The sequence below is a fragment of the Alosa alosa genome, chromosome 3, assembly GCF_017589495.1.
Source record: "Alosa alosa isolate M-15738 ecotype Scorff River chromosome 3, AALO_Geno_1.1, whole genome shotgun sequence".
Taxonomy (NCBI): Eukaryota; Metazoa; Chordata; class Actinopteri; order Clupeiformes; family Clupeidae; genus Alosa; species Alosa alosa.
In genome coordinates, this window is record NC_063191.1 from 9837684 (window position 1) to 9863739 (window position 26056).

The 26056-nt window shown below is 40.0% G+C and overlaps 1 protein-coding gene and 1 long non-coding RNA gene across 4 annotated transcripts; both read right to left on the minus strand.

Moving 5' to 3' along the window:
* Positions 1–725: 725 nt before the first annotated feature.
* Positions 726–25193, minus strand: LOC125292393 (E3 ubiquitin/ISG15 ligase TRIM25-like). Of its 2 annotated transcripts, XM_048239656.1 has the most exons (5): positions 24548–25193; positions 17871–17966; positions 17144–17377; positions 1838–1976; positions 726–1126 (listed from the first exon to the last, which is right to left on the minus strand). In XM_048239656.1, exons 1-5 carry the CDS (start codon positions 25130–25132, stop codon positions 1062–1064), a joined length of 1119 nt encoding a protein of 372 aa, XP_048095613.1. In that variant the 5' UTR covers positions 25133–25193; the 3' UTR covers positions 726–1061. The 2 variants fall into 2 exon arrangements, with proteins under 2 accessions (XP_048095613.1, XP_048095614.1); XM_048239657.1 differs by lacking the exon at positions 17871–17966.
* On the minus strand, positions 8989–9920 carry LOC125292404. 2 transcript variants are annotated; one of them, XR_007193179.1, is made up of 3 exons: positions 9853–9920; positions 9424–9516; positions 8989–9329 (listed from the first exon to the last, which is right to left on the minus strand). It is a non-coding gene; the product is annotated as an uncharacterized LOC125292404 (long non-coding RNA). The 2 variants fall into 2 exon arrangements; XR_007193178.1 differs by lacking the exon at positions 9853–9920 and having other exon boundaries at positions 9424–9610.
* Positions 25194–26056: the final 863 nt, after the last annotated feature.

Genomic DNA, 26056 nt, shown 5'->3' on the forward strand with positions numbered 1-26056 from the left:
TGTAAACATACTGACTGACAAAAAATCAGAATGAGTAATTATAACAGACGAGTAGCCCTGTGGACACACACAATATTGTTGGAAAATTGAGATGTGTGAAACACTATTTGACTCAAATGGTAATCAGAAATAATTTGTTATAAAAAAAAGACTAAAAAATGTGTTGACTAAAACTGACTAAGACTTTAGTTTTCTTATGGCTAAAACTAGACTAAAATGACGAGACTTTTAGTTGACTAAAACTTGACTAACAAAAAATGATATTTGAATGACTAAATATGACAAAGACTAAAAAGGACATTTCGTCACAAGACTAAGACTAAGACTAAATTAAAAATAGGTGACAAAATTAACACTAATGGCATGTGATGTCACTGGAAACGCATGTGATGTCGAAGAAACAGCTTCATAAAGCTTCTTTAAAGGGAAACTTGGCAGGATTCCCCCTCTGCTGGAGAAATTGTGCATTATGCTATTTCAAACTGTGGGAAAAGGTAACGATAAAGCACATGGATTTGTTTACAAGCTAGCGAACGGTTAGCATAAGTTTGGCAGAACAATGTGGATCTTACAAGGTAAGAAACACGATTTAAAACGAGTTTCTTGTTTCTCACTTCTCTTTCCGGGACGGTAGTCTCAATGTTGCAAGGTTGGTTTTCCGCCTGGGGACGCTTAAGGCGCAGCGGGGAAAGTCACCATTTTCACCGGAACAGGTCATTTAACCATCCGAATGATTTCTAAACGGGTTTATTACGTTGAAATAGTTGCCAAGTTCCCCTTTAAAAAATGGTCAAAAAACGGCACAGTTCACTAGCTACAAGCCAACACACCTGTTTATAAAAATCACAAATTGTTTCCACATTTTGGTTTACTTCTTCAGGACAAAGCTACTCAATGGAGATCCTGGAAGGCTAAAGTAAATGATGGGTGTGTCAAAAGCAGTCATAAAATTGAATCATGTTGTTTTCTGTGCATGCAGCACTTTGCTCTTGCACTTTATGACATTCATAAAGCTCAGAGGTCAGGTCATAACCTCTAAATCAGGTCATGTATGTGATGTATCAGATGACCAGGTCCATCTCTGAGGGTTCTGCTTGCCAGCCAGACTGCTCAGGACCCTTGAGCACTATGGGGACAGGAGAGAACACAGAGTCAGTTTTAACATCATTAGTTCATAGTAACGTATAGTAACCAATAAATACCAGGATTCAACAAGCAATACACTCATTCATGCATGAGGACTTCAGAGACCAATCTAAACATCATGAGGGCCTCATTTTTTATCACACCCACACTACTGTGAGTGATTTTTCCCCATTCCCTCTCTGGCACTCCAACAGAAGCTTTCACTCGGACTCTGTCCCCCACCCTGAACTCTGTGACACAAATTGATTTGATAGAATATGATTATTAAAGTGTATTATTAGAGAAATACAACAATACTACAGCATTATTCAATTTATTCTAGAAACAAACCCTCAAAAATGATTCAATTTGTTTTTATCTATACTAATTTTGTCGATCTAAACTGAAATATTAAAAGACTAAAATATATTAAAATAGCAAAGACATTTTCAGAGGAGTCATGGTATTATCAACAAAAGAGAATCATGGGTGTGGGGGACACCCTGTAAATCATCCTCCCCGTGCTGCACATGGATGTACAGGTCACATGACCAGCTGCCATGTCTCCCAGTGTTGAGGTTTGTGGACCCACAACCTCAGGTTCACTCCGTTGCTGACTGCACACCTGTCTCTCTGTAAAATGCTGAGGTATTAAAATATGTAGTACAAAACCTTTTTACACAGATGACATAACCACCTTGAAGCACCTCACCTGAATTTAACCTCAACACTGTTTGTTCTTGTATTTCTTCAAGGGCCGACCTCTTAATGTCAGTTGAGGAGAGATGTGGAGTGAAAGTTATACTGGAAGGCACCCTTGACACAGGTGAAGTGCAGCAGGCATCAAAGCTCTATAGGGGGGACACAGACATCATCAACATACTAATGCACTCGGTTTCTGTGAAAGTGTACATGCCCTCTAGAATCTTTTACCCTAGTGCTATCTAGAATTAAGAAAATGTATGTTATCATACAAAGAGTCTAGGGGTTCTAGCCCATATTAAAGATGGAATCACCAAAAATATTGTTTTCTGAACCGCAAACAAGACCATACTAATTGTACTGAATTGCCATTTTAGGACATGGCCAGGGCCGGAGTTGGGCCACTTTTCAGCCCGGGAGTTTCAGGCGCAAGACCGGCCCACTTTTTCCATGGGGATGGAAATTAGATAAACTAGATGTACCGCATAGCGGTACAAATATGACCACCGCTCAGTCCTGTTCATCCGTTCCACGAAAATAAATCACACTAATCAATTTGTCTCCATCTTTTACTCCATCCCCCACTCTTGAAACTTTTGTGTATGCTTGTTTGGCATGCCTGTGTGTGTGTGTGCAGCTCCACAGAGTAGCTTACTGGCGCTGCAAAGGTGAATAGATTGTAGAATAGCCAAAAAAGTTGTAGCATTGTTATAAAACCTTACAAATCTCTAAACAATCCCAAGTAGGGCAGTACATCACAGTTCATCCATTGCAACTGGATTGATGAAAGGTCACTTACACCTGTAGGATACATTGTATTTTGGGAAAAGCAGAAGTTAGCAGCATAATGTATTTATTTATTATTAAACAAAACAATCCCTGTCAGTTCCATGCAGTTTTCAACAGCTATCAAGAAGAGAGGTCATGTCATGGATTTTTGTGAATGTTTCTTCTTCTACATATGCATAAGTTTAGTCATCTAGTTCATATGATATTCAGCTTTATTGTCAATGCACAAATTAAATACCAGTAGTCTAAAACAAAATGCAGTTTTACCCAGTGGTGCAAATAACTGACATGTCCAAAAGGGCCTTCATGAAATGCGTTGCTAGACTGTTCATACACATTTTAACGGGCCAAGTTGAAGAGCTACCGTCCGTTATTGTTTGTGCAAATAATAGGCTGATTCATGTTCCCTTGCATTTTGCAACTATGAGGTCCATGGTTAGTCTGGCTTTCGCCAGACCAAGCCAGGGGCGTCACTAGACCTTATTCACTGCCTTAGTAAAAGTCTCCAGTGCCCCAGTAAAATCCTAGCGCGGCTCTAGCTTCATTCATGAGCGCATCTCCTTGCCTGCTTTAATCATGGCTCGAGCCTGTCACTTACCAGCCAATAAAAAAAACAAGAAAGGAATAAAGAAAGGGACCATAATAGCCAATCAGGAAATAGCACCGCTGGCTAAGATTGAACGCAACAACCAATGAAAATCGTTCACATGATTCTTTCAAGTGTTTCGTTTTACTGCACACACATACACTGTGGAATACGCTGGAGCTCGTTACATCACTTTGAGCATAGAGTAAGTCGTCCCCTGTTTAATGTTGCAACAAATTGATCAAGACAAATGTATTGCTGTTAGAGAGTGTTACCCACATAACTAGCATCTGTTTTTCAATGCTTAGCGTCATTGTAGCCTAAATTTAGCAACAGTTTACCAGCTTGTGCTCTCTCCCTCACACACACATTCACACCATGCGTAGGCTGCATGCACACATGCGGACAATTAATACGGATTTATACGTATACTGTAGAGAGAGTCCTGTAAAAGTAGCCTATACTGTTAGTGAAGCTGTCCTACTGTAAAACTAAACATAGCCTTCTGATAAACTATTCAGAGATGGACATCAGAAAATTCTTCCTGAACAGAGGCAGAGGGAGAGGAACAGTGAGGAGGATGAGGGAGGTATGATAATTTTGCCCACATTAACGGTAACATTAACATTTATGCTGGTAATAGCCAATGCTGTGATTTGATCAATGGTTTAATGGCAAACTTATTTAAGTTTGCTGCATTAGAATAAATGTAGCCTATAATAATATACACAGAATCAGAGTAGCCATCTGTGTATATTATTATAGGCTACATTTGCAAATTATCACCAAAAGTCAGTATGAAGGCTTTAGTAGGCTATTTAAGCTACAAAGAACTGCAGTATTGCCAGAATGTCTATAGGACCCTTGCCTGGGAGGGAAGTATATCTCAATTTTGACTAAAAATAAGCTTCCCTTGTGTTAGTAGGAAAGCCTATTAAATTCATGCAGTGAGTATAGGCCTACTTATGCCTATGTGTTTGGATGTTGCTGGATAGTGGCTGCTACAACAATTGAGGGAGAGAGTGCTGGAGGAGGAGGAGGATGAGGAGAAGAAGGTCGATGAGAGGGGAGAAACAGCACAGGCTGGGCAGTCCAATACCAGGCAGGAGGAGGAGGAGGAGAGAGACAGGCAAGAAACGGATGAGGACATGATGGGGGCTAGACGTAAAACTATTCAGAGTATGGAGGAGGATGTCTGTGACCTAGGGGAGATATGTGATGGTCCAAATCAGGCTAGCCATTTATTTCATATTGCGCGCACAGTTCATTTTTTTTTTTTTATGTTGGGGGCCTGTGCCCCAGCAAAGCTCTAGGTCTAGAATCGCCCCTGGACCAAGCTCAATCTTTTAAGAAATCGAAAAAGAAATCGCCGGCAGATCAGGCTGAGTTCCCCCAGCCTAGTCCATGGTAGGCACCTGATAGAAATATTGTTTAATTTGGCGATTGAGATATCCACGACTGGCCCCTGCGACGCGTGTTCGCCCCCGGTTTCAGAGCTATTCTAAATGCAAAAATGCATAGAGGAGTTATGACAAAACCGTGACTGTTAACAAACTATATAAGCTATATAAGGTAGGCCCTATGCTAGGCCTATTAGGCTACTACACAACATAAATGGTCACTAGGCTATGCTGGCGACCCAAATAAAATCTCCTTTGAGAACCAATGGCTTACAGTATCAAGCGGACTCCACCTCTTGGCGAAAAGTTAATAGTTTTGCATATCAGTAGTAATACATTTCACGCAGCTGTGTTAATCATGGAAAGCGCGAATGAAGTGGACACTTCTAAATGGAACCCAACCCACTGTACAGTAGCTCAAGGTCTGTGGCTAAAGCAGCCATAATGAAAGCGTTATCATTGTTTGGATACTTCACACACACATGTTTTTTAATCACATAGACCAGCGGTCCCCAACCACCGGGCCGCAGGACATTCCTAACCGGGCCGTAGCCTACGACATGAGTTTAAAAAAAAATGCATGCAAACTAAAATAAATTTAATTCGCAATAATGTCACGCTTTTTACATGGCATAGGCCTATATGCAGTTGTTTGATTGCACGCACGTTTGCATTTTGCAAGGTCTATTTTCTTACGTCTGTCTGTCCCGCCTTCAACACTTTTACATACAGGAATTTTCATACGAGAGACGCTCTCATTGGTGGTTAGTATATGAAGTAGGGAATTGACAGCAACATATCCAATCATATTATGAGAGATGCTGAATTTAACATAAACCGCGCATGTTTGATTTTAAATGAATGTAAATTTAGCGGGACTGTAAGCTGTCACACTTGGGTGCTCGATGTTTTCAGTGGGTGCCGAGAGACGGAGCACCCACGTATCGGGCGCCTATGACAAGCGATCTCAAGCGGTTGCATCCATTACAAACAAACATGCAATGTGAACGTCTGGGATTGGGAAGAGCACTAAATGCTCTACTGAATAAGCACTAAGTCAAACCTTTAAATGAAAAATCACTCAAATAATCAAAAAATTAAACCACTAATGAAGTAAACTTGTGACCATCAAAAATCGTTTATCGCCTGTAACCCCGTGATAACAGGACGTAACAGGAAGGCATTTGGCTGAGCAACGGAGGTTAATATGCTCTATATTTTGTCCAAATGATGTCTGTCTATCATCGTTGCACTCGGAGAAAACCAGAATGTTTCATTTGTCCTGCGTTTCTTCTACGGCTGCAAATGGGATTCACTCGCAGTTAACCAAATATTTCTTTATTAGGGCAGGGCAGGCATATTTCTGGCTATTAAATTATTTCTAAACCTGTTTGTAGTGTAAAGTTTGTAGTGAAGTCTGTGTAGGGTTTTCCAGGCTCCATTTCTTTTTACGAGACACCCTGCTCACTTGAGCCATCTACCGGTTGTTTGGGTTGTTGCAGCGTCACACTGGGAAAATACAAATTAAAGTCGCGTGATACCGCGTGATCCCACGCGCAGACCGCGAGTGAAGCTGGCCAAGTCGAAGCACTGCCCACTGTATTGCCTTCAGCGCTGCGCAGCCTCAGGTCAGCTCACTTCACTTGATCAGTTCTTGGCGAACGGTAGTGTCACACGAAGTTAGCTAAACTGCTAGAATGAGCTGCACATTTTAGTGATGAGGACTGGGTGTCAAAACTCGCTTACCTGTGTGACATATTCGGGTTGCTTAATGACCTCAACCTGTCACTCCAGGGGAGAATGACGACTGTCTTTAAACTGGCAGATAAAGTCGCTGCATTTAAAGCCAAGCTTGATTTGTAGGGACGACGAGTGGACCGGGGTGTATTTGATATGTTCCAAAAAGTAGTGGGGGTTTTGGGAGAGACTGAGGCAGGGCCCTTTCTCTCCCAGCTGGTGCGCGATCACCTTGTTGCGCTCTCAAATGAGTTTGAGCGTTACTTCCCATCCTTCAAAGATTCACGGCAAACCAATGAGTGGGTCCCGCAACCCATTTGTCAATATCCCGAATAGTCCTAACTTGTCAGCGCAGGAGGAAGAGCAGTTGATCGAAATTGCAAATGACGTTGGTCTTAAGAGTGTGTATAAGGAAACCTCTCTGGCGGGTTTTTGGATCAAAACCAAAGCAGAATATCCCGAGATAGCCGTAAAAGCGCTGAAAACGTTTCCCACCACGTATGTATGCGAGGCCGGGCTTTCAGCAATGACTGCAACTAGACAAATTGCGCAATCGACTGGACATTTCAAACACACTGAGGGTGTCACTGTCTTCCATCACCCCCAGATGGAAGCTTCTTGTTGCAGGGAAACAAGCAGGGCTCCCACTGATTATATTCGTAATGCACGCTTAGTTCCCATGTTTTGTTCCCATATTTTGTTAAGCATGTTCACACTTATAGATGTAGCTTCAAGTTGTTCAATATTCATAGTTCATATTGTTCAATTTTCACTTCTTCAAGTTCACGTTTTTCACAAGAGATTACCTCACTGTTCATACATAACTGGAGCTAGTTCTTTTCAAGTAATGCATGCACAACACATATGGAACATGGAACCCCCAAACCCCCTTCAGTCCTAGTTACCTCACTTTGGGCCATGCTCTTCCTTACTTGAATCACCTTTGAAAATAGAGGATTGAAGTAGCCTAGAGAATTGAAGTAGGCCTACACGCACAGAGAGTGACAAAGCACAGGCTACTGTAGGCTACTTGTTTGCACCCGTCAGTCAAGCGAGCGGGTGTGTCAACGACAACGGTAAGTTAGGGCTGTCTGCCAATACATAGCCTATCCCAAAAAAGGCCAGAGTAAAACATTGTGATATTCCCTTTGCCCTTCAGCATGTACATGTTTGCCCCTTTTTGTGGTTTGTAGATAAGCTATGTCACCCACAAATACGAAGCTTTTTCATTGCAGTCTACACTGTAAAAAATAATAAGTAATGGTTACTTGAAAAAAGGGTGGAAACTCGTTGCCTTAAATAAGTTAAGTAAACAAAACTTTTTTCTTCCAAGTTATGTTTACTTGATGTCTACAAGTAATGCTTACTTAGAAGAAGTTATCCTTACTTAAGACTTTAAAGTTCTGGTTACTTACTTCCAACTAGTAAAGTTTACTTCATGCCCTCGAGTAAAGCTTACTTGAAACAAAGTTGTATTTACTACTGTTAAATGAGTTACCCTTACTTTGAGTTGTAAAGGGTACTTTATGTTGGACAGTAAAGTTTACTTGCAGAATATACACAAATAGTTGGCACTATTAGATTAGATAACTTTATTGTCATTTTGCAGAGTACAAGTACAAAGACAACAAAATGCAGTTTGCATCTAACTAGAAGTGAAAAAAAAGCAGAAAAATGCAATGTGATATACAAAGACAGGTGGTGCATAGACAGGATCAGAGCCATAGAGAGAAAGAGTTGCGACACTCTTTGATGTCACCGCCAGTGCAGTCACGTGGTTCGTGTAAACCGCTATAGTTCCAAAACATAACGCTGGCTGTCATGTTCTTCTATGGGACAGACAGCAGCGATTATGCTATTTAACGGTAAATATATATATAAACATACACCCTACTACTTTTTCAGCTGTTATTGCATGATTACATATTTGTTAATGTCAGTTTTGCCTTTTGAGAGGCAGGGTGACAACGAAAAAGCTGTATATTACTTAGATACGTTTTACATTTTGGAGGAAAAGCTTATGTTCATGTTCGCATGGACAGAAGTACAGGCTAGAACGGCTCTAACTTAAGTTTTTTTTCCATATCATTCATGTGATGACAGATGTCTCATGATTTTCATTTTATCGCGAACTGGGCTGTATTATTGATTACCGCGGATTTTGCTTATAAATTCGATTCAGCCATTAGCTTACCTTCGTATAGCGCCTGCCGTGGTCCATTCAGCATTTGCCTAGCAGCTAGCTCACTTCTGATAAGTGGTCACCCCCAGACCACAACGTGAAACATGATCATGTTAAGACTAAAAACATATTTTTAAGATTAAGCCATTCACATATTATCAAAAGCATTATGCTTATATGTTTGGGTCTATAGGTAAGTGCAGAGCTATTAAGATTTTTCTCTACGGCTCTGGGTTAATGCACAGAGTAAGAGTAAGGTTAGCTGCAGAGAGAGTGATAGAGAACAGTGACAGGCGACACTCCCATTGGACTCCGTTGTACTTTTTTGAGAAAGAACAGTCCATTCAGCATTTACACCCACTTCTTCTGATGAGGCAGGAGTTGACCACACAACCATGATAATTTTAATACTAAGCCATGCACAAAGAATCAAATATATTAAAGAATAACAACTCATTAAGCTTGGATAAATGAATCAAATATTGTTTAATAAAAAATACTGAGTGAGACAACAAGATGTGTGTGTGTGTGTATCTAACTGGAAAAACAAGAACAAAGTGAAGGAACAGGGAGGAATATTATAAGTGATTAATACATAAAAAGAAATCCTCCACATACATCAGGCTTCAGAATGCATCAGGGCTGAAAGGAAGGACAACATTCATAATAAAGGTACCTGGCATAAGATAAAAATGAACAGTGTGGAACAAAAAAAATGTGAACAAGCATGAACAAGGAACAAGCATGAATAATATCAACAAACATACGTACAGTGGCCACAACAACGATACTGGTGGTCCAGCAAGTTCTGTTGAGACAGGGGCACAAAATATATTCTAACAAGCCAGTTCACTCAGGACTGCCTAGAAAAATACTTTCTCTTGCATACATCAGACTCACACCTGTGGAGTTCCACTATTCACTATGGCCAGTCACTGTAGGGCAGTTCCTCTCGACAACGCATACTAACATCCTCTTCATCTGTGTCCTGGACACTAAAAAGCAGATAAAGCGAAATAGGGCGATAATAGATTCAACAATGGACACAGCAGGTAACACTATATATAGGGCAAACCATTCACAACATATTATAACGCCAAGAAATATACTATACTTTTACCACACTTATAATAGCCCTGAGCAAATTCAAAAGTGGTTGAGGAGAGAGAGGGAGGGAGGATCCTTGTTTGGTTATGAACTCTGACCTCTGACCTATTCTCAAAAGTCAGAGGGCAGGTGGTTGAGGAAAAGTTGTCACCCGCCTCTGTGATGTTCAATGGTGTCGCGGGTTCATTGGTTACAACTATCATTTTGTAAATCAGTGGTCATACCATGGTTGGCTGTGCAGCATTTGGATGCACCAATCGGTCCGAGAAGGGTTACCGCATGTATGGCTTCCCAAGGACAAAGATCGCGATGAAAATATGGATGACAATGGTCAGCCGAGAAAACCTGCAAATGACCGGACCAGCAACAGAAACAAATTAGTCACACTACTGTCTGAGTAATAAACATTTTAAAGCTCATTATGGCTTATGATAATTTTTGTGTAAAATAATTTGTATTCTTACATGCAATCCAACAGCCCTTTCAAGGGTGTAATTAAACAAACCTTATTTCTACTAGCATCAGATACACAGTACTCAGCTGACTAGCTAACACCGCCAGGTTCAGCAGATACAACCAAAAAAAAAACGCCCTTAATCAACCTTAATGATCCTAGTAATCTAACATCAATAATTTACCAAATAAAATATGTCAGAGATTCACTACTTAACTTCGTAATTTTTGGTGTAGCGATACCTTCTTCACAGCTCGCAAAATCGGAGATAACTAAGTAGCAGGCAATGACTGAAAATCGGGTTGTCTACCAAGTTAAGAAAATATATATAAATTGCACTGTGCACATACAAATAAATATAAGCATATGCACCATAAAGGGCCTATTTATATAATATACAGAGTTGACAATTCAAAAGAGGTAGCTATTTAATGAATTTACGCCTGGATATAACGTTAACGTTACCTTTACAGAGGGCTTAAGTCAAGCTAACAAACTAGCAGGCAATCAAAAAACATATATATAATTACGCTGTGTACATACAAATAAAGATCAGTATATGCATCATAAAGGGCCTCTGATAAAATATAAACAGTTGACAATTCAAAACAGGTAGCTATTTAATCAATTTACCCCTGGATATAACGTTACCTTCACAGAAGGCAAGTCAAGCTAACAAACTAGCAGGCAATCGGTCGCCTACCAAGATAAAAAAAATATATATATATAATTACGCTGTGTACATACAACAAAGATCAGTATATGCATCATAAAGGGCCTATGATACAATATAGACAGTTGACAATTCAAAACAGGTAGCTATTTAATCAACTTACCTCAGAAGTTACTCGACAGTCAGCAATGGAAGTGAATGATGTCCAACGCCATAGAATGGCTTTTTGAACCGCGAGGGCTGCATACCCCGAAGTAGGCGGCAAAAGCCGCATAAACGGAGTCCAATGGGACTGTCGCAACTCTTTCTCTCTATGGCTCTGGACAGGATAAGAAATATGCGGTGTAAACAGTAGTATACAGTTGGTTTACAGAAGGTGGTTTAGAGTAATATAAATTATATATAAATATGTGCAATGTATTAGCAGAATAAATATGGATATTCGGTATGAACCATATAGACATATATGTACAGTATACAGCTATGTGCAGTGTGGTAACAGTACTGTAGTGCAGAAACAGTAACATTATAACAGTAGTAAGAATAACGGTATGTGCAGGATGAATAGTATGAAGAGCAGTAGAAAATGCCATGTATAAGTGTAATTACAGTATGTACATTTGTAAATAAATAGAACACTATGGGTGGGATAGGGCAATTGTCCGCGGGGGGTGGGTGTCCCCCGTCAAGGTTTCCATGGTCATGGTGGACACCTCAACAGGCACAGGCAAGGAGGCATCGGGCGGGGCTTAGTTGGTTGGTTGTCACCGGGATGCAGAGCTAGAGTTCAGTAGGGTGACAGCCGCGAGGGAAGAAGCTTCCTCTGAACCTGCTGGTTTGGGTGCAGGGAGACCTGTAACGCCCCCAGAGGGGAGTGGGGTGAACAGTCTGTGGTTGAGGTGAGAAAAGTCTTTGATGATGCTGCGCCGCTTCACGAAGCATCACTTGCCCTGGATGGCCTTGATGGAGGGGAGTGAGGAACCGGTGATGTTGGCCAGTTTTCACCACCCTCTGCAGTTTTTTCGGTCGTATTCTGGTGTAACCTCCATGTTTCAATCAGTAGTGTTTGAGCAACTGACCTCTGACTTCACATCCAAACAAGCACAACTTACATGTCCAGTTCATTGCTCTGCATTTTCAGTTTTCCAACTGCAAAAAAGAAAAAGAGGGCAAAATTATTATCAATATGCATCTATTGGCCATGTTTAACTAAAACAGCTGATTAAGTTTCACATTAAATGTTAAATTAAATTATTTCTCCAGAGACCCAATTAATACTGTTAAGCTAAAAAATATTATGATTTGGCAACTTAATTTTTTCTATTGCTTCAGGCCTAGTACATTTATCACAATAGAATTTAAAATGTCAATCATACGTTGGAATTATATGACGCCATTTTGCACCTCAATAACGCACATTCGCTCAAATTCCACACACACTGCAACCTAAGTCCTCTTGCTAAATCACAACGAAAGATTTTAGATAAAAGACCATGGCTTTTCAGTCAGTAAGGTTATGAGTCCAATTATCCTAATTGTTTTATCAATACAGTAGGAATATCGACGTAAACCATACACAGTTTAATCTGTACACGCTTTTGAATCAACTTAGCATGCTAGCAAGCGTTTCTCATGAGAAATGGCTAACGATTAGAACTAAACTTCATTAAGAGAGCTCATGAAGACAACTGCTATTGGCAAATTTATACAGCCTAGTTCTAGACCCCAGGGCGCCACCACTTCCTCATAACTTCGATAACAAAAAATATCAAAGGGCTTGAATACCTAGAATATTTGTTTTCTGCTCTGCATGGTCTTAGGCAGTGTTAACTCGCGATAGCTGCTATCAGTTAGCTGCAAACTGTTAGCAGCTAGCGATATATCGGCCACTTAGCAAGTTGAACTTAACATTACCCCAGCTGTTAATGAAACCGAATGTACAGTTTTGCACAAATGCTGTTAGTTCAACCTATACTGTAAACATTTGACACATTAATACATACTGTAAACTTACCAGACAGAGCAAAGTCACTGGTGAAGCTGCGTTACACTCCCATCCCAAAAGTCAGCCACACCGTAACACTGCCGACCGCTGGCTGTGGAATCCAGAATGCTCCCTCTGCTAACTGGGCGCGTGTGCACTGCGTGGAGTCCAATTTACTCAGGTCTGAGTTGTGAAGCTTACTGTGTATCTCAAGTTTTAGACCCCATTGTTGCAAGTTCGCACATTACTAATGTTACTCTAGTAAGAACACTAGGTCAGCCCATAGTAAGTAAAAGCATAACTTGTGTTACTGCAGTAAGATGTAGTGTTATTTTTTACAGTGTAGGCAAAATAATTAGCCCAGGCTTTCAAATGCGGACTTTACTGTGTAAAATATTAGCATTAGCATTAGCATTAGCTGTTAGGATATTACCCAGGATATTGTCACAGCTAACCTAGCTTCTGTAATCTTTCAACCAAAGTTAGGAGTCATGTTGAATAAGGGTGTGCCGCACGGACAGTCACATAGGCTATAAGTTACCATCACTGACTGTTAGGGCTACCAATACTGACTCTTAGGGCAGTCGCAATAAAAAATGGATCCGAGACATTTTCCTGTTCCTAAATTCTTTTTATGTAGGCTAATGTATTTGTGAATGTAGCCTGCACAATGCAAAGAAATAAAAGATAAACTGGTGCATTTCCATACTCATAGAAATGAACATTGCGAGACACTTATCTATTCTCTCTCATCCCAGAAATATTTTCTTTGACTTGTTAGTTTTTTGAACATTTATTTTATCTAATGACATAGCAAACATGATGAATTGAATCCACATATCCTTATGAATTGAATCCACATATCCTTGCACTTGCGAAACTATTTTTCAGCATTCACGTTCCTCTTAAAGTGACAGGCACTAAATTAGATTTACACACCAAATGTGATGATATAGACAAGTGTAGCCTAATAATTTAAATATCAATATGATGTAATCAAATTACTAAATATGTTTAGCTATTAGTAATCATGCAGATCATAACATACTATAAATAATTATCAATATACATTTATAGTTTATATGACTTCCAAAATATGAAAAAGAAACCTATGACAACCATCACTTTCTATGTGTGTGTGTGTGTGTGTGTTGAGGGTCAATCAAATTCTATAATTGCCACTGATGTGAATCTCACAAATCACACAAACCAAATCAAATTTTAAAAAATCGCAATAGTATCGAAATCGAGATTCTTCACTTGCTATTAGCATTGAAACAATAATGTTGGTATTGTGACAACAGGAGTTGTGGATGTGTTCCCACCAAAGCTGAGACCAAACCTACGCCCTTGAGGATGCATCATAGACAGGTTATCTTTCATATATTTTTTCCATTAAAAAACCATCACGTAGCGAACGTGTTGTGGCTGACTCACTTAGCTCCTGTTAGTAGCCTAGGTTGTGGTCATAAGCAAATGAGATGACAGTCGAAAGATACAATTAGTGCTGCTATCAATTTGCTTGGTATAACCGCATTTATAGTTTTCTACAAATGCAATCAAATTGGCCTTCATCACTCAACCAATGCTAACGGTAACATTATTGTACCTAGGTCCTAGCTATTGATATTATAAGATTAACGCATTCTGCAGTAAAACCAAGCACGTCCGATAAAAACATTCTCAGATTTATTTTCGCTTCAAGAAGAAATGGGAATTACATGTCATGTAAAAATCGTCCTATCCTTATTAGACGTTCTCTGCGGTAAACTACAGTCATTGTAGGAAGCGTCCATTGTTTTTCCAACCCACTTTAGATAGTCTCACTGCAAAGATGCGCCATCTGGTGGACAAACAACTACGTATCGCCAATACTGGAAATGCAGCCATGATGATGATGATGATGATGAATATTTGGTTTTCCTTTAATCCTACTGAATTTGTAATTATGTATCGGCCGTTCTAATTGCCGATACCTATAGTATGTGTGTGCCTGTGTGTGTGTGCGTGTGTATATGTGGGCACCGCCATCTACAGGCCAATGAGTGTACAGTCACTAAATGTACACATAACTTAATTTTTTTAGACCCCCCCCATGGATGAAATTCTACGAACTTGGCATACCCCCAGAGAATATCAGGTTAATCATACACATACAATTTGGTGCAGTTCTTAACATCTTAACTGAAGAGAGGGGCGATTAAAGCAGAATGATATTGCATTTTCATTTTTTACTGGAGGGGGTGCAAATCACACATGAGTGATTATGAGCTAGGTTGAGGTGGGCCCTTGAGATCAACATACCATAAAAATGTCTTCATCTTCGGTGCCACAGTTCAGGTAGTTATTTAGGAAATACTGCATTTTTGGGGTTTCTGGGGGCCCAGCGCGGAGGGGGAGTGACCCCCGGGGACCAAACAAAATGTTTCCGTAAAAGTCTAGTAGGGCTACATACTGTACCCACCAAATTTCATGTGCCCCGGTGTTTCGGGTATCGTTGACCAAAAATTCAGGAAGTAGATGACGGGGGACTTTAACAATCACTATAAGGGATGACCGCTTTCACATGGGCGGTCATAATAAAGCAACAGTTCAGCTCTTACTATCCTGTATTTAAACTGAGAAGTTAACAAAATATATTCCACTATTCCACAAGGATAGGTTGACAAGTTAACAAAAACAGTAAGAAAGAAAGAAAGCATTTGTAATGTATCCCACTCTTCCACAAAGAGGCATATTGAACTATTGTTTACATGTTTTTCTGCATGGGTAGGCTTTCATATTGTTTTAACCTCGGTAATTTCCTCCATTCATTCTCTATGGTGAGTCTTAACTGTACACATGTAATACTTTATTGTCCACTGGTGGTTGTTTGCCGCTGTTTCGAGTTTGCCATTGAAAACGTAATGAAACGTAGGCCTATCTGCAAACAATGTATTCTAAAGTATTCTGAAAGTTTTCATTTAATTGTTAACAGGCCTAACTTCTATTCAAGTCATATTTCTGGGACTTTCTGGGATAATTATCTCTATCTTTTATTCACTCGTTCAAATGTTCCTAAGACAGCAGATTTCACACAGTTAGAATGAATTCCGGCACTTCATAAAACTCTAGGAGACTCTTTAGGAATGCTAAAGTCTTTTTTATTAGTATTATTTCATTTGAGCTATTTTTGAATTACATTTTATATTGATATGGCATGATGGCAATATAAAATAAACACAGCTAACAATGGTATTAGATTACAATAGCCTATGATTAAATATAGATCTTGCCTGTGCCTGTTGAGGAGTCCACAACCATTAACCTTGACAGGGACAACAAGGAGGCAAACATTGTGCGGACATTTTTGCCCATTAACGGACCCCGACTAAGGTAGACTGCTAATGTTCACAGCACTGTTACTGACATACTCCGAGTCTCTGGCCCTTACTGTTACTGACATACTCCGAGTCTCTGGCCCTCTCTTAGAGCCAGGCATAGTGAGCTGGCCTTCGGAAGAAAAATCACTGGTTTACTCTAACATCCTCTATTACTTGTCCCTGTAGTCATAGCTAATTTCGAGCATCATTTTTAGCGGGGGACTGGCTGACCTGCTTTTTACTACATACACAGGTCAGGCTTGAGTTTTGTTATCAATATTTGCATAATATTTGCAAAGTCTATGAATAGTCATATTGGATGGTACAAAAAGGCTAATATTTTAATTAATTTAATATGTTGCTTGAGAATAGGTTGACAACGCTACAATGGCCAAGCAGCCTAATTACGCCACTAATAATCATTGCCTAGGCCTATAGGCTATCTCTCTTTACCAGTTGCTACTTATGTCAGTTCTCTTCAAAAAAATCTGGAAGCTTGGCACATTTTCACAGAATTTTCTCCAATGCGTTTCGTCTTTTTTACCTGGCATTTTCAGTCCCTCCTCTTTCTGCCATCCATCCTCCCTGACGCTTATCGCTATTCGCTACGGTATGGCTGGCCGGGCTATGGCATCTGAGAAAACTTTTTGGAAAAGACAGACTATATGGACCCAACCAACTCTTTTTGGGAGGGGAGAACTCCCTCACATGGTAGGCTATAACCCATGCAGAGGCTGGGCGTGTTAGGCATAGAATGCTAAATGTGTGTAGCCTATTTTAAGAGAAGATACTAACGTGGCAAATGTCAATATTTTTCCCTCAACCGACCCAAAAGTGAAGCTGCTCAGCTGGGAATTCTCCTGATTCTTCCGACACCCAATTCGGGCCTGGACATGGCCACACTTGAACACTGTGTAATTTCAATGTAATACTACAGTCACAGAGTTTATTGTTCCTCTTACAGCTAGCTAGGTCAAACAGCCTAACTATGTAATGTTACCTACAAAAGCCTTGACAATGACATCAGTGTTGGTGGCTTTACCTGGAGGAAATCAATAGAATCCTCTTTCAGTAGAAGTTTCTCCATCTCAGCATCTCTGCTCTTCAGTTTAGTGATCTCCAACTCCAGCTGCTCCAGGAGTCCTTCAGCTCGACTCACCTCTGCCCTCTCCTGAGCTCTGATCGACTCAGTCACCTCAGAGTGCTTTTGCTCCATGAAGCTGATCAGCTCAGTGAAGATTATTTCAGCGTCCTCAACAGCTTTCTGTGCAGAGGCCTGATGGGAGATATAAAGGTATTAAGTATATAAGTATATATACTTTTTAGATCCCGTGAGGGAAATTTGGTCTCCATTTGCATTTAACCCAATCGGTGAATTAGTGAAACACAAACAGCACACACACAGTGAGGTGAAGCACACAATAATCCCGGCGCGAGTGAGCTGCCTGCTTCAACGGGCGCCGGGAGCAGTGAGAGGTTAGGTGCCTTGCTCAGGCACTTTCAGCCGCCCACTGGTCGGGCTCGAACCGGCAACCCTCCGGTTACAAGTCCAGAGTGCTAACCAGTGGGCAACGGCTGCCCCAAAGGTCATACCAGCTAATTTCCAGGCAAACTTACAGTTTATCTCTGGGAAGATGAATGCTTGACTTGGTTTCTCTTTGTCCATATCAAATTGCATTACTATCACATTAAATGACAATGGCTAACAAACAATCAGTACATCCATGATCAACAGTGAATAAATATGAGCCATGTTAAACAGTTATGACCTTTAGAGTTTGCAGGGCCTGGTTGACCTCTTGCAGCTCCTTCTCTCTCTGCTGGATCTGTGTCTGGTTATCCACCGTCATCCCTAGCAACTCTGTCTATGGACAGATGCACACATATCAACACTATGTAGCCAATTCTATTCTGAATATTTGAGTCATGATTGAGCCATCATCCATAAAGTTCTATAAATGATGTATAAGTAAAACACAGAATCAAATGAACAATATGTTTTGTTTGTGTTGAGTATTTTTGTTTTATCACCCTCTATAACGCTTAATAATTAGTGTTGTCACGATAATAAAAAATCATGACTTTGATACGATACCTGCCATAAATATCAACGATGCTCGATACTGAAACGATACTATGGCAAAATCCTAAGATATCTGAAAAGAAAGGACTCATACCTCCTCCAAGTGTATTGAGTCATTTGTGTTGAATTCGTGCACTTTTGTAGTGTGCAGGTCAATTCTGGGTTCTAAACTTCCTACATAATTATTATGACCGCCAAGCAGTTTTAAGCCGGGCGGTCATATAGGTTTAGTCAGATTTTTTTTTTTTTTTTTTTTTTTTTTTTTTTTTTTTTCGCAAGATGTCCAAATTTCCGTCAATGATTCCCCGGACACTGAAAGACCGGGTAGACAAAACTTGGTGGGCATGTAACCCCACATGGATAGCATGGAACCATCGCTTTTCTGTAGCTTTGATCTGTAGCCCCTTTAGAGGACCACCGTGAGGGTTTTTTTTTTGTATGTTGATCTCAAGGGGCCATGTCAACCCATTCCATAAACCACTCATTTCATGTATAGCGCCACCTAGTTAAACACAAAAAAGTAAAATGAGGTGTTGTAATTGTAGGTATTGTGACCCAACATAGTCAAACTGCACTAAATTGGAAGTGTAGGATCATTATGACACCCTCTGTATGCACGCCAAGTTTTGTGGAATTCCGCTCATGGGGGCCACACAATAAATTAATTTATGTTACTATACACCAACTGGCCTGTAGGTGGCCGGAGACAGTTTTCTGTGAATATCTCGAGAACCTCAGAGGGCCTAGGAGGTCCACCTTTTTTTTGCATGTTGGTCTTAAGGGGCATGTCAACCCATCCCATTACCACTTATTTCATGTATAGCCACCTAGTTAAAAAATTAAAAAAGCAAAAAATTAGGTGTTTTCATCACAATATCTCTGGCTGACAAGGTCAAAACTGCACGAAATTAAAAGTGTAGGATCATTATGACACCCTCCGAATGCATGCCAAGTTTTGTGTACTTTTTCGGTCAATGGGGGCCCTACAATAAAATAATTTATGTGTACATTTAGTGACGTGACACCAACAAGGATTCCCCGGACACTGAAAGACCGGGTACAAAACTTGGTGGGCATGTACCCCCACATGGATAGCATGGAACCGCCATTTTTCGTTTTGATCTGCAGCCCCCGCTGGACTGGACCCCGAAGGAGTGTAGGGCAGACACAGTTCTCTGTGGGCAGACACAGTTCTCTTTTTATGGTATGTTGGTCTCAAGGGCCCACATAAACCTGGCTCATAATCACTCATTTGTGATTTGCACCTCCGTAAAAAAAAATGAAAATGCAATATTATTCTGCTTTAATCGCCCCTATCTTCAGTTAAGATGTTCAGAACTGCACCAAATGTTATGTGTATGATTGACCTGGCATTCTCTTTGGGGTCTGGGGGGGTATGCCAAGTTTCAGAGAATTTCATCCATGGGGGTCTAAAAAATTAGGTTATGTGTACATTTAGTGACTGTACACTCATTGGCCTGTAAATGGCGGTGCACACATATAAACATGCACACACACAGGCACCCACATACCATCGGTATTAGAACGGCCGATACATAATTACAAATTCAGTAGGATCAAAAAAGAAAGCCAAAATAAATATTCATCATCATCATCATGGCTGCATTTTCAGTATTGGCGATAAGTAGTCGCTTGTCCACTAGATGGCGATCGCTGCAGTGAGACGTAATTTTGTTGGAAGTTAAAAGTGGGTTGGGGAAAACAATGGACACTTCCTACAAGGACTGTATTTCACCGCAGCTTAACATCTAATAAGGACAGGACGATGTTCACATGAAGTTTAATTCCCATTTCTTCTTGAAGTTTAAATAAATCTGAGGATGTTTATCGACATGCTTGGTTTTTACTGCAGGTACGCTAATCTTGTAATATCAATAAGGACCTAGGTAATGTTACCGTTAGCGCTGGTTGAGTGGTGGAGGCCCATTTGATTGATTGCATTTGTAGAAAACTATAAATGCGGTTATACCAAGCAAATTGATAGCAGCACTGTTTGTATCTTTCGACTGTCATTTATTGCACGCGGCTACAAAATCATTCTGTGCAATGGAAGATTTACCAACGCTACACCGGGTCTGATACAGTTTTGCCTATACATGCGTGGAGACTGAGACGCCTGTTTATTTAGTTTTAAGTGCGCAGCAGGGTGTGAGAGGGGAATCGATGTGCTTTGATTACAGCTTGGTAGTTGTAGTCTGTGAAATTAAAAAGCACGCGGTGTGTGAAGTATCCAAACAATGACACCTTCATTTCATTATGGCTGCTTTTAGCAACACACCTTAAGCTATGTGTAGTGGGTCCCATTTAGAAGTGGCTACTTCATTCAAGGCTTTCCTTGACTCATGGAGCTGCGTGAATGTTATTACAACTTTTCGCCACGCATATGGCAGTTTAAGTCCGCTTTGATACTGTAAGTCGTGAAGCCATTGGTTTCCAAAGGAGATTTTATTTGTGTCGCCAGCATAGCCTATTGACAATTTATGTTGTAAATAGGCCTACCTTTTATAATCCTACCTGTAGCTTAGGGAAGCTAACAGCTTTCTATTAGGATCTAGTTTGTTAGTTACAGTTTTGTCATAACTCCCTAATGCATTTTTGCATTTAGAATAGCCAGAGCGTGTATATCTCAATCTGAAAATTAAACAATATCGGGTGCCTATGGACTAGGCTGGGTGAACCCAGCCTGATCTGCCCGCTATTTTTTTTTTGATTTCTTAAAAGATTGAGCTTGGTCTGATGAAAGCCAGACTAGCCATGGACCTCAGTTACACAATGCAAGGGAACATGAATCAGCCTATATTTGCAATTTAACAATAACGGACAAAAGCTCTTCAACTTTGGCCCGCTAAAATGTGTATGAACAGTCTAGCTTAACGATTTCATCAAGGCCCATTTGGACATGTCAGTTATTTGCACCACTGGTTAGATGTAAAACAGCATTTCGTTTCAGACTACTGTTACTTAATTTGTGCATTAACAATAACGTTTTCAGACTACTGTTACTTAATTTGTGCATTGACAACAAAGTATTACATGAACTAAAGATGACTAAAATCTTATGTAGAAGAAGAAATATTCACAAAAAATCCATCCCATCCAAAATGACCTTTGTTTTTGATAGCTGTTGAAAACGGCATGGAACTGACAGAGATGTTTTTGTTTATAAATACATAAAAAAAAAATAAATAAATAAATAAATAACATTATGTTGATACCTTTTGCTTTTCCCAAATACAATGTAGCCTACAGGTGTAAGTGACCTTTCATCAATCCAGTTGCAATGGATGAACTGTGATGAACTGCCCTACTTGTGATTGTTTAGAGATTTTAAAGGTTTTATAACAATGCTACATCTTCTTTGGCTATTCTACAATCTATTCACCTTTTTTCAGCACCAGTAGGTTACTTTCTGTGCAGCCGCACACACACACTCAGGCATGCCAAACAAGCATACACAAAAGTTTCAAGAGTGGAGGATGGAGTAAAATATGGAGACAAATTGAAGTGTGATTTATTTTCAAGGATCGGATGTACAGGACTGAGCGGGCGGTCATATTTTGTACCGCTATGCGGTACATCTAGTTATTTTTATAGTCAGTAAAAAAGTAGGCCTACTTTGTGTGATTAAGTCCTTTATTTTGTTATAGTTCATTTACATTGTGTTGTGTTTTGCCAATAAAGTAGCTTTAAATAGCCAAACTAGGCTAGATCAAGGTCAGTGTTGAAATTACTGCATGCAAATCACTGAATGCTATGCAGAGGGGCCTAATCTTTTAGGCCATCTGATGTACAGTATAGGCTTCCCTAGGCCCTCCGTGTTCATGGGATTTCTTTGACAGTTGCAAAGGGAAAAATGTGAGGATAGTCTCTTTTTTACCAGTGTACAATAGTGTTAATTTCTGGCCAGACTAGACAAGAGGAAATATGTTCACAACCACCTTTTTTTTTCATGACTAAGACGAGACGATGACGAGACGGCAGTAATGTCCTGAAACACTGACTAAGACTATCTTAAGATGAATTATTGTTGACCTAAAAAAGACGGAGACTAAAATGTTTTGCATGAAATAAGAACTAAGATAAAATCTCTTCATTTTCGTCTACAAAATGAGAAGACAGAATATCTAGCTGTTATGTTTTCAAAATATTCAATGAGTTCATAATGCTAACAGCTTTCCTGTAGGCTAGTCTATTGCTGTTGCTGCAACCCTGTGGCTGCAACACCTAAACTACATGGAACAAGAACACTGGAGATTTCTGCCAGAGTTACCAACTAACTACCTAAGCTTTATGCCACAATGCTACATACCCAGAAGTTGAAGCTTCTCTCATACAAATTAACATCCACCAGAATGTCCATACGAAAATGTTCATCATGTAATGTCAACTATTTAACTAATTAGACTGATGATGCAAAGTTTGCTAGCAAGTAAGCTAATATGGAAAGTTCGCTAGCAAGTTAGCTATGGCTAAGATGGAGAGTCTGTTTGGGGAATGTGTTGTGTTTACGATATCGCCATCTAGCGAGGCGGAGTAAAACATTAATACTTTATTCACTACACAGTGTTTCTCAAACTTTTTCAGTTTCAGGACCACTTAACTAACCCTAAAAAAAAAAAAAAAAGATTAGACCTACTTCAACAGTAGCCTATAATTAGTCTACACAATAGGCCTACTCACTGAACCACCTTGCTTATTGTCTTTGCACTTTGCTTATTGTGTGGATTCATACTGTATGATTTAAACTGGCATATCTTACATAGACAGTGTTGCAGAACTGTTTTACATACAAGTTGGTTCAATATTGCAAACAACTCCTCTATATTATATTTTACCACGCCTGCTCACGGACCACTTGAGATAGCTTTATGGACCACCAGTGATTCCCGGACCACACTTTGAGAAACACTGGTCTACTTAATATGACAGTGATCCAGTCAAATCTTTTACTGTCTATGGTCAAATCCCAGCCGAGCTATAACTGTAGCTCGACTTACCTGTGCATGTAAACATACTGACTGACAAAAAATCAGAATGAGTAATTATAACAGACGAGTAGCCCTGTGGACACACAATATTGTTGAAAATTGAGATGTGTGAAACACTATTTGACCCAAAATGGTAATCAGAAATAATTTGTTGTAAAAAAAGACTAAAAATGTGTTGACTAAAACTGACTAAGACTTTAGTTTTCTTATGGCTAAAACTAGACTAAAATGACGCAGACTTTTAGTTGACTAAAACTTGACTAACAAAAAAATGATATTTGAATGACTAAATATGACAAAGACTAAAAGGACATTTCGTCACAAGACTAAGACTAAGACTAAATTAAAAATAGGTGACAAAATTAACACTAGTGTACAAGTACGACGTTCCAACCACTCAGGTCTTCGTCAGATAGGCCTATACCATTACCTGTTGCAATATGTCTGTGTGCATTCCTACATTAGCCACGTCTATTTCTTTGATAACATGATTTGCTACCACGTAACAATAAGCCGCTATTATTATTAGGACTCTATTAGCTAGGATTATTAGCACCCTATGATTACAGCTCGTTATGTCTCGTCAAAATGATTACAGCTCGTTATGTCTTGTCAAAATTCATTGATGAAGGAAGGTTCGCTTTATCCCAGAGAACCATACTCGTTTCACTTAGGCTACACTAAAACAGAAGAAAAGAACTTGGCACTAACCATGTAGTCGTGTTTTCTATAGCATATTCGTTAACCTGTCGTTCTTTTGAACAAAAATGTTGGGATATGTCTGGTGAGGTGTTTAGCCAAGTTCCATGCGTAGCCTACTGCTTTTAAATGACTTTGAAACATATTTCACAAATGGGCCTCTGTGTACCTGATGGCTTACATTCACTATTCGCGATGTATCCGAAATAGTTGCAGATTTCACTTCACCTTTTGTTTTATCCACAAGGCAGAGGACGGTCGGCAAACTGTATGTTGACGTTGGCTGCGCACTCACTCACTCAGAGCTGCCTGCTTGACACGCCCACTTGCCTAGATGCGTGCAAGGAGCAGTGAGAGCAGCAGTTCACGCAGACACAGAACGTTAATTTTAAAAAAAGTATCGATTCTAAAAACGTCGGAAATCCTATCGTTTTTTGCGTGAAGGCATCGTGATACCTTTTTAGTATCGATACACCGTGCAACACTACTACTACTAATAATAATAAATGTCAACAGTATACTGTTTTCATGATAGTTACTTAATTTGTTATTTTGTTTGTACTGTATGTTACCAATACTTTCCCTATTTATTTTGTCTGAATAAAACACACCTGCTTTTCAGCCTATTCTAAGAGCGAGATGGTGATAGATTTACCTGCTTCTCGGTCCGTTCTGCTGCAGCTGAAACAGTTTTATGTCCGTTGTGGTCGTCCATGGAACACAGCATACAGATTAACTTCTTATCTGTACGGCAAAACACCTCAATGATCCTGTCATGCTGAGAGCAAATCTTCCCCTGTAGCTGTGAGATGGCGTTAACCAGCTTGTGCTTCTTCAGACAGGTAACTTCATAGTGAGGCTGGATGTGAACCTCACAGTAAGATCCCATGCATGTTAGACACGACTTGATGGCTTTATGTTTTCTCCCAGTGCAGAAGTCACACTCCACATCGCCTGGTCCGGCGTAGGAAGAAGCCTTAGCATCAGACTGCAGTTCGGTCTTCTTCAGCTTCTCTATAACTTCAGTCAGCATTGTGTTTCTGCGTAGAACAGGCCTTGGAGTGAAGGTCTCCCTGCACTGGGGGCAGCTGTAAACACCCTTCTGGTCTTCCTGATTCCAGCAGCCTGTAATGCAGGTCAAACAGAAACTGTGTCCACAGGAAACAGTCACTGGATCCTTCAGTAGATCCAGACAAACACAACAGCTGAACTCATCCTGAGACACAGGAATAAAGGCCATTTTACCTTATCACACAGACACACACATTAACTATCTACTTGTAAAATTGTGGAGTGTGACTTCCTTGTTCTGTGTGGACAGGCATCTTAAAGGCACAGAGCACAATAATTATTACAGAAGCTCTAATCTATTCCATCTTGATCTATTTCAGGAATCTATAGCGTCATGAAGAGAAAAGTTCAGTAAACGCATTAAACAAGTTAAAGATCAATAATATAAAATACATCTCATCTTGCCTTAAGGCAACTATAGCCTATGACAACATAAAGGGTTAATTCCAGTGAACAGGCTTATAATCTGATGACTCCTGGGTGTGGGTGGTGTGGAGGTTTGTTCCATCTTTGCCCATATAGGGAGTTCTGGTGATAATTGAAGCTAACTTCCTAAGGCAAGTTGCATTGCAAGATAGTTCTGGAGTAACAAAAATCTAAATTTGCCACCTAATCATACCAAAGATCACAGTACCCACTCAAAGGCAGTGGACGGAAGTTTGTAGAGCAAAATGTTGCATTCTAGATGTCCTTGCAAGAGTTTAACCTCATCTGGGATGTGCCACTTCTAGGCTTTTCACCCCAGCATTGCACTTTGTCTACTTCAGAGGACACTGTGGCCTACCATTAAATGCTTGACCTCTTTAGAAAGCTGAAACAATCAGAATGATTGTGTGGCACAGAGGTACAGAGTCTAGAATATAGTTTTTTTTCTTTCTGACAGGTTACAAACATCTTTGAACTTACCACTTTTCAGCCCTCTAAGTCACTTGAGACATACAACTGTGCCCTAGCACCAGGTCTTGTGAAGCTGTGTGTAAAAGTAGATCGATATAGAAGAAAAGATGAGTTAGTTTACACAATTATTTGTAAAGGTATGTCCATGCGTTTTGCAAAATGCCTTAAAGAGACTCCTCGTGGGACTTATGGTTCC

What these genes read in the sequence shown, in the direction of transcription:
- LOC125292393 (XM_048239656.1), bottom strand. Translation starts at nt 25,132, where the DNA reads ATGGCCTTTATTCCTGTGTCTCAGGATGAGTTCAGCTGTTGTGTTTGT. An exon ending in ATTCTATTGATTTCCTCCAG is followed by an intron (nt 1,977 to 17,143) that starts GTAAAGCCACCA and finishes TCCCCCCTATAG; the next exon opens with AGCTTTGATGCCTGCTGCAC. An exon ending in AGTGTTGAGGTTAAATTCAG is followed by an intron (nt 1,127 to 1,837) that starts GTGAGGTGCTTC and finishes CTGTCCCCATAG; the next exon opens with TGCTCAAGGGTCCTGAGCAG.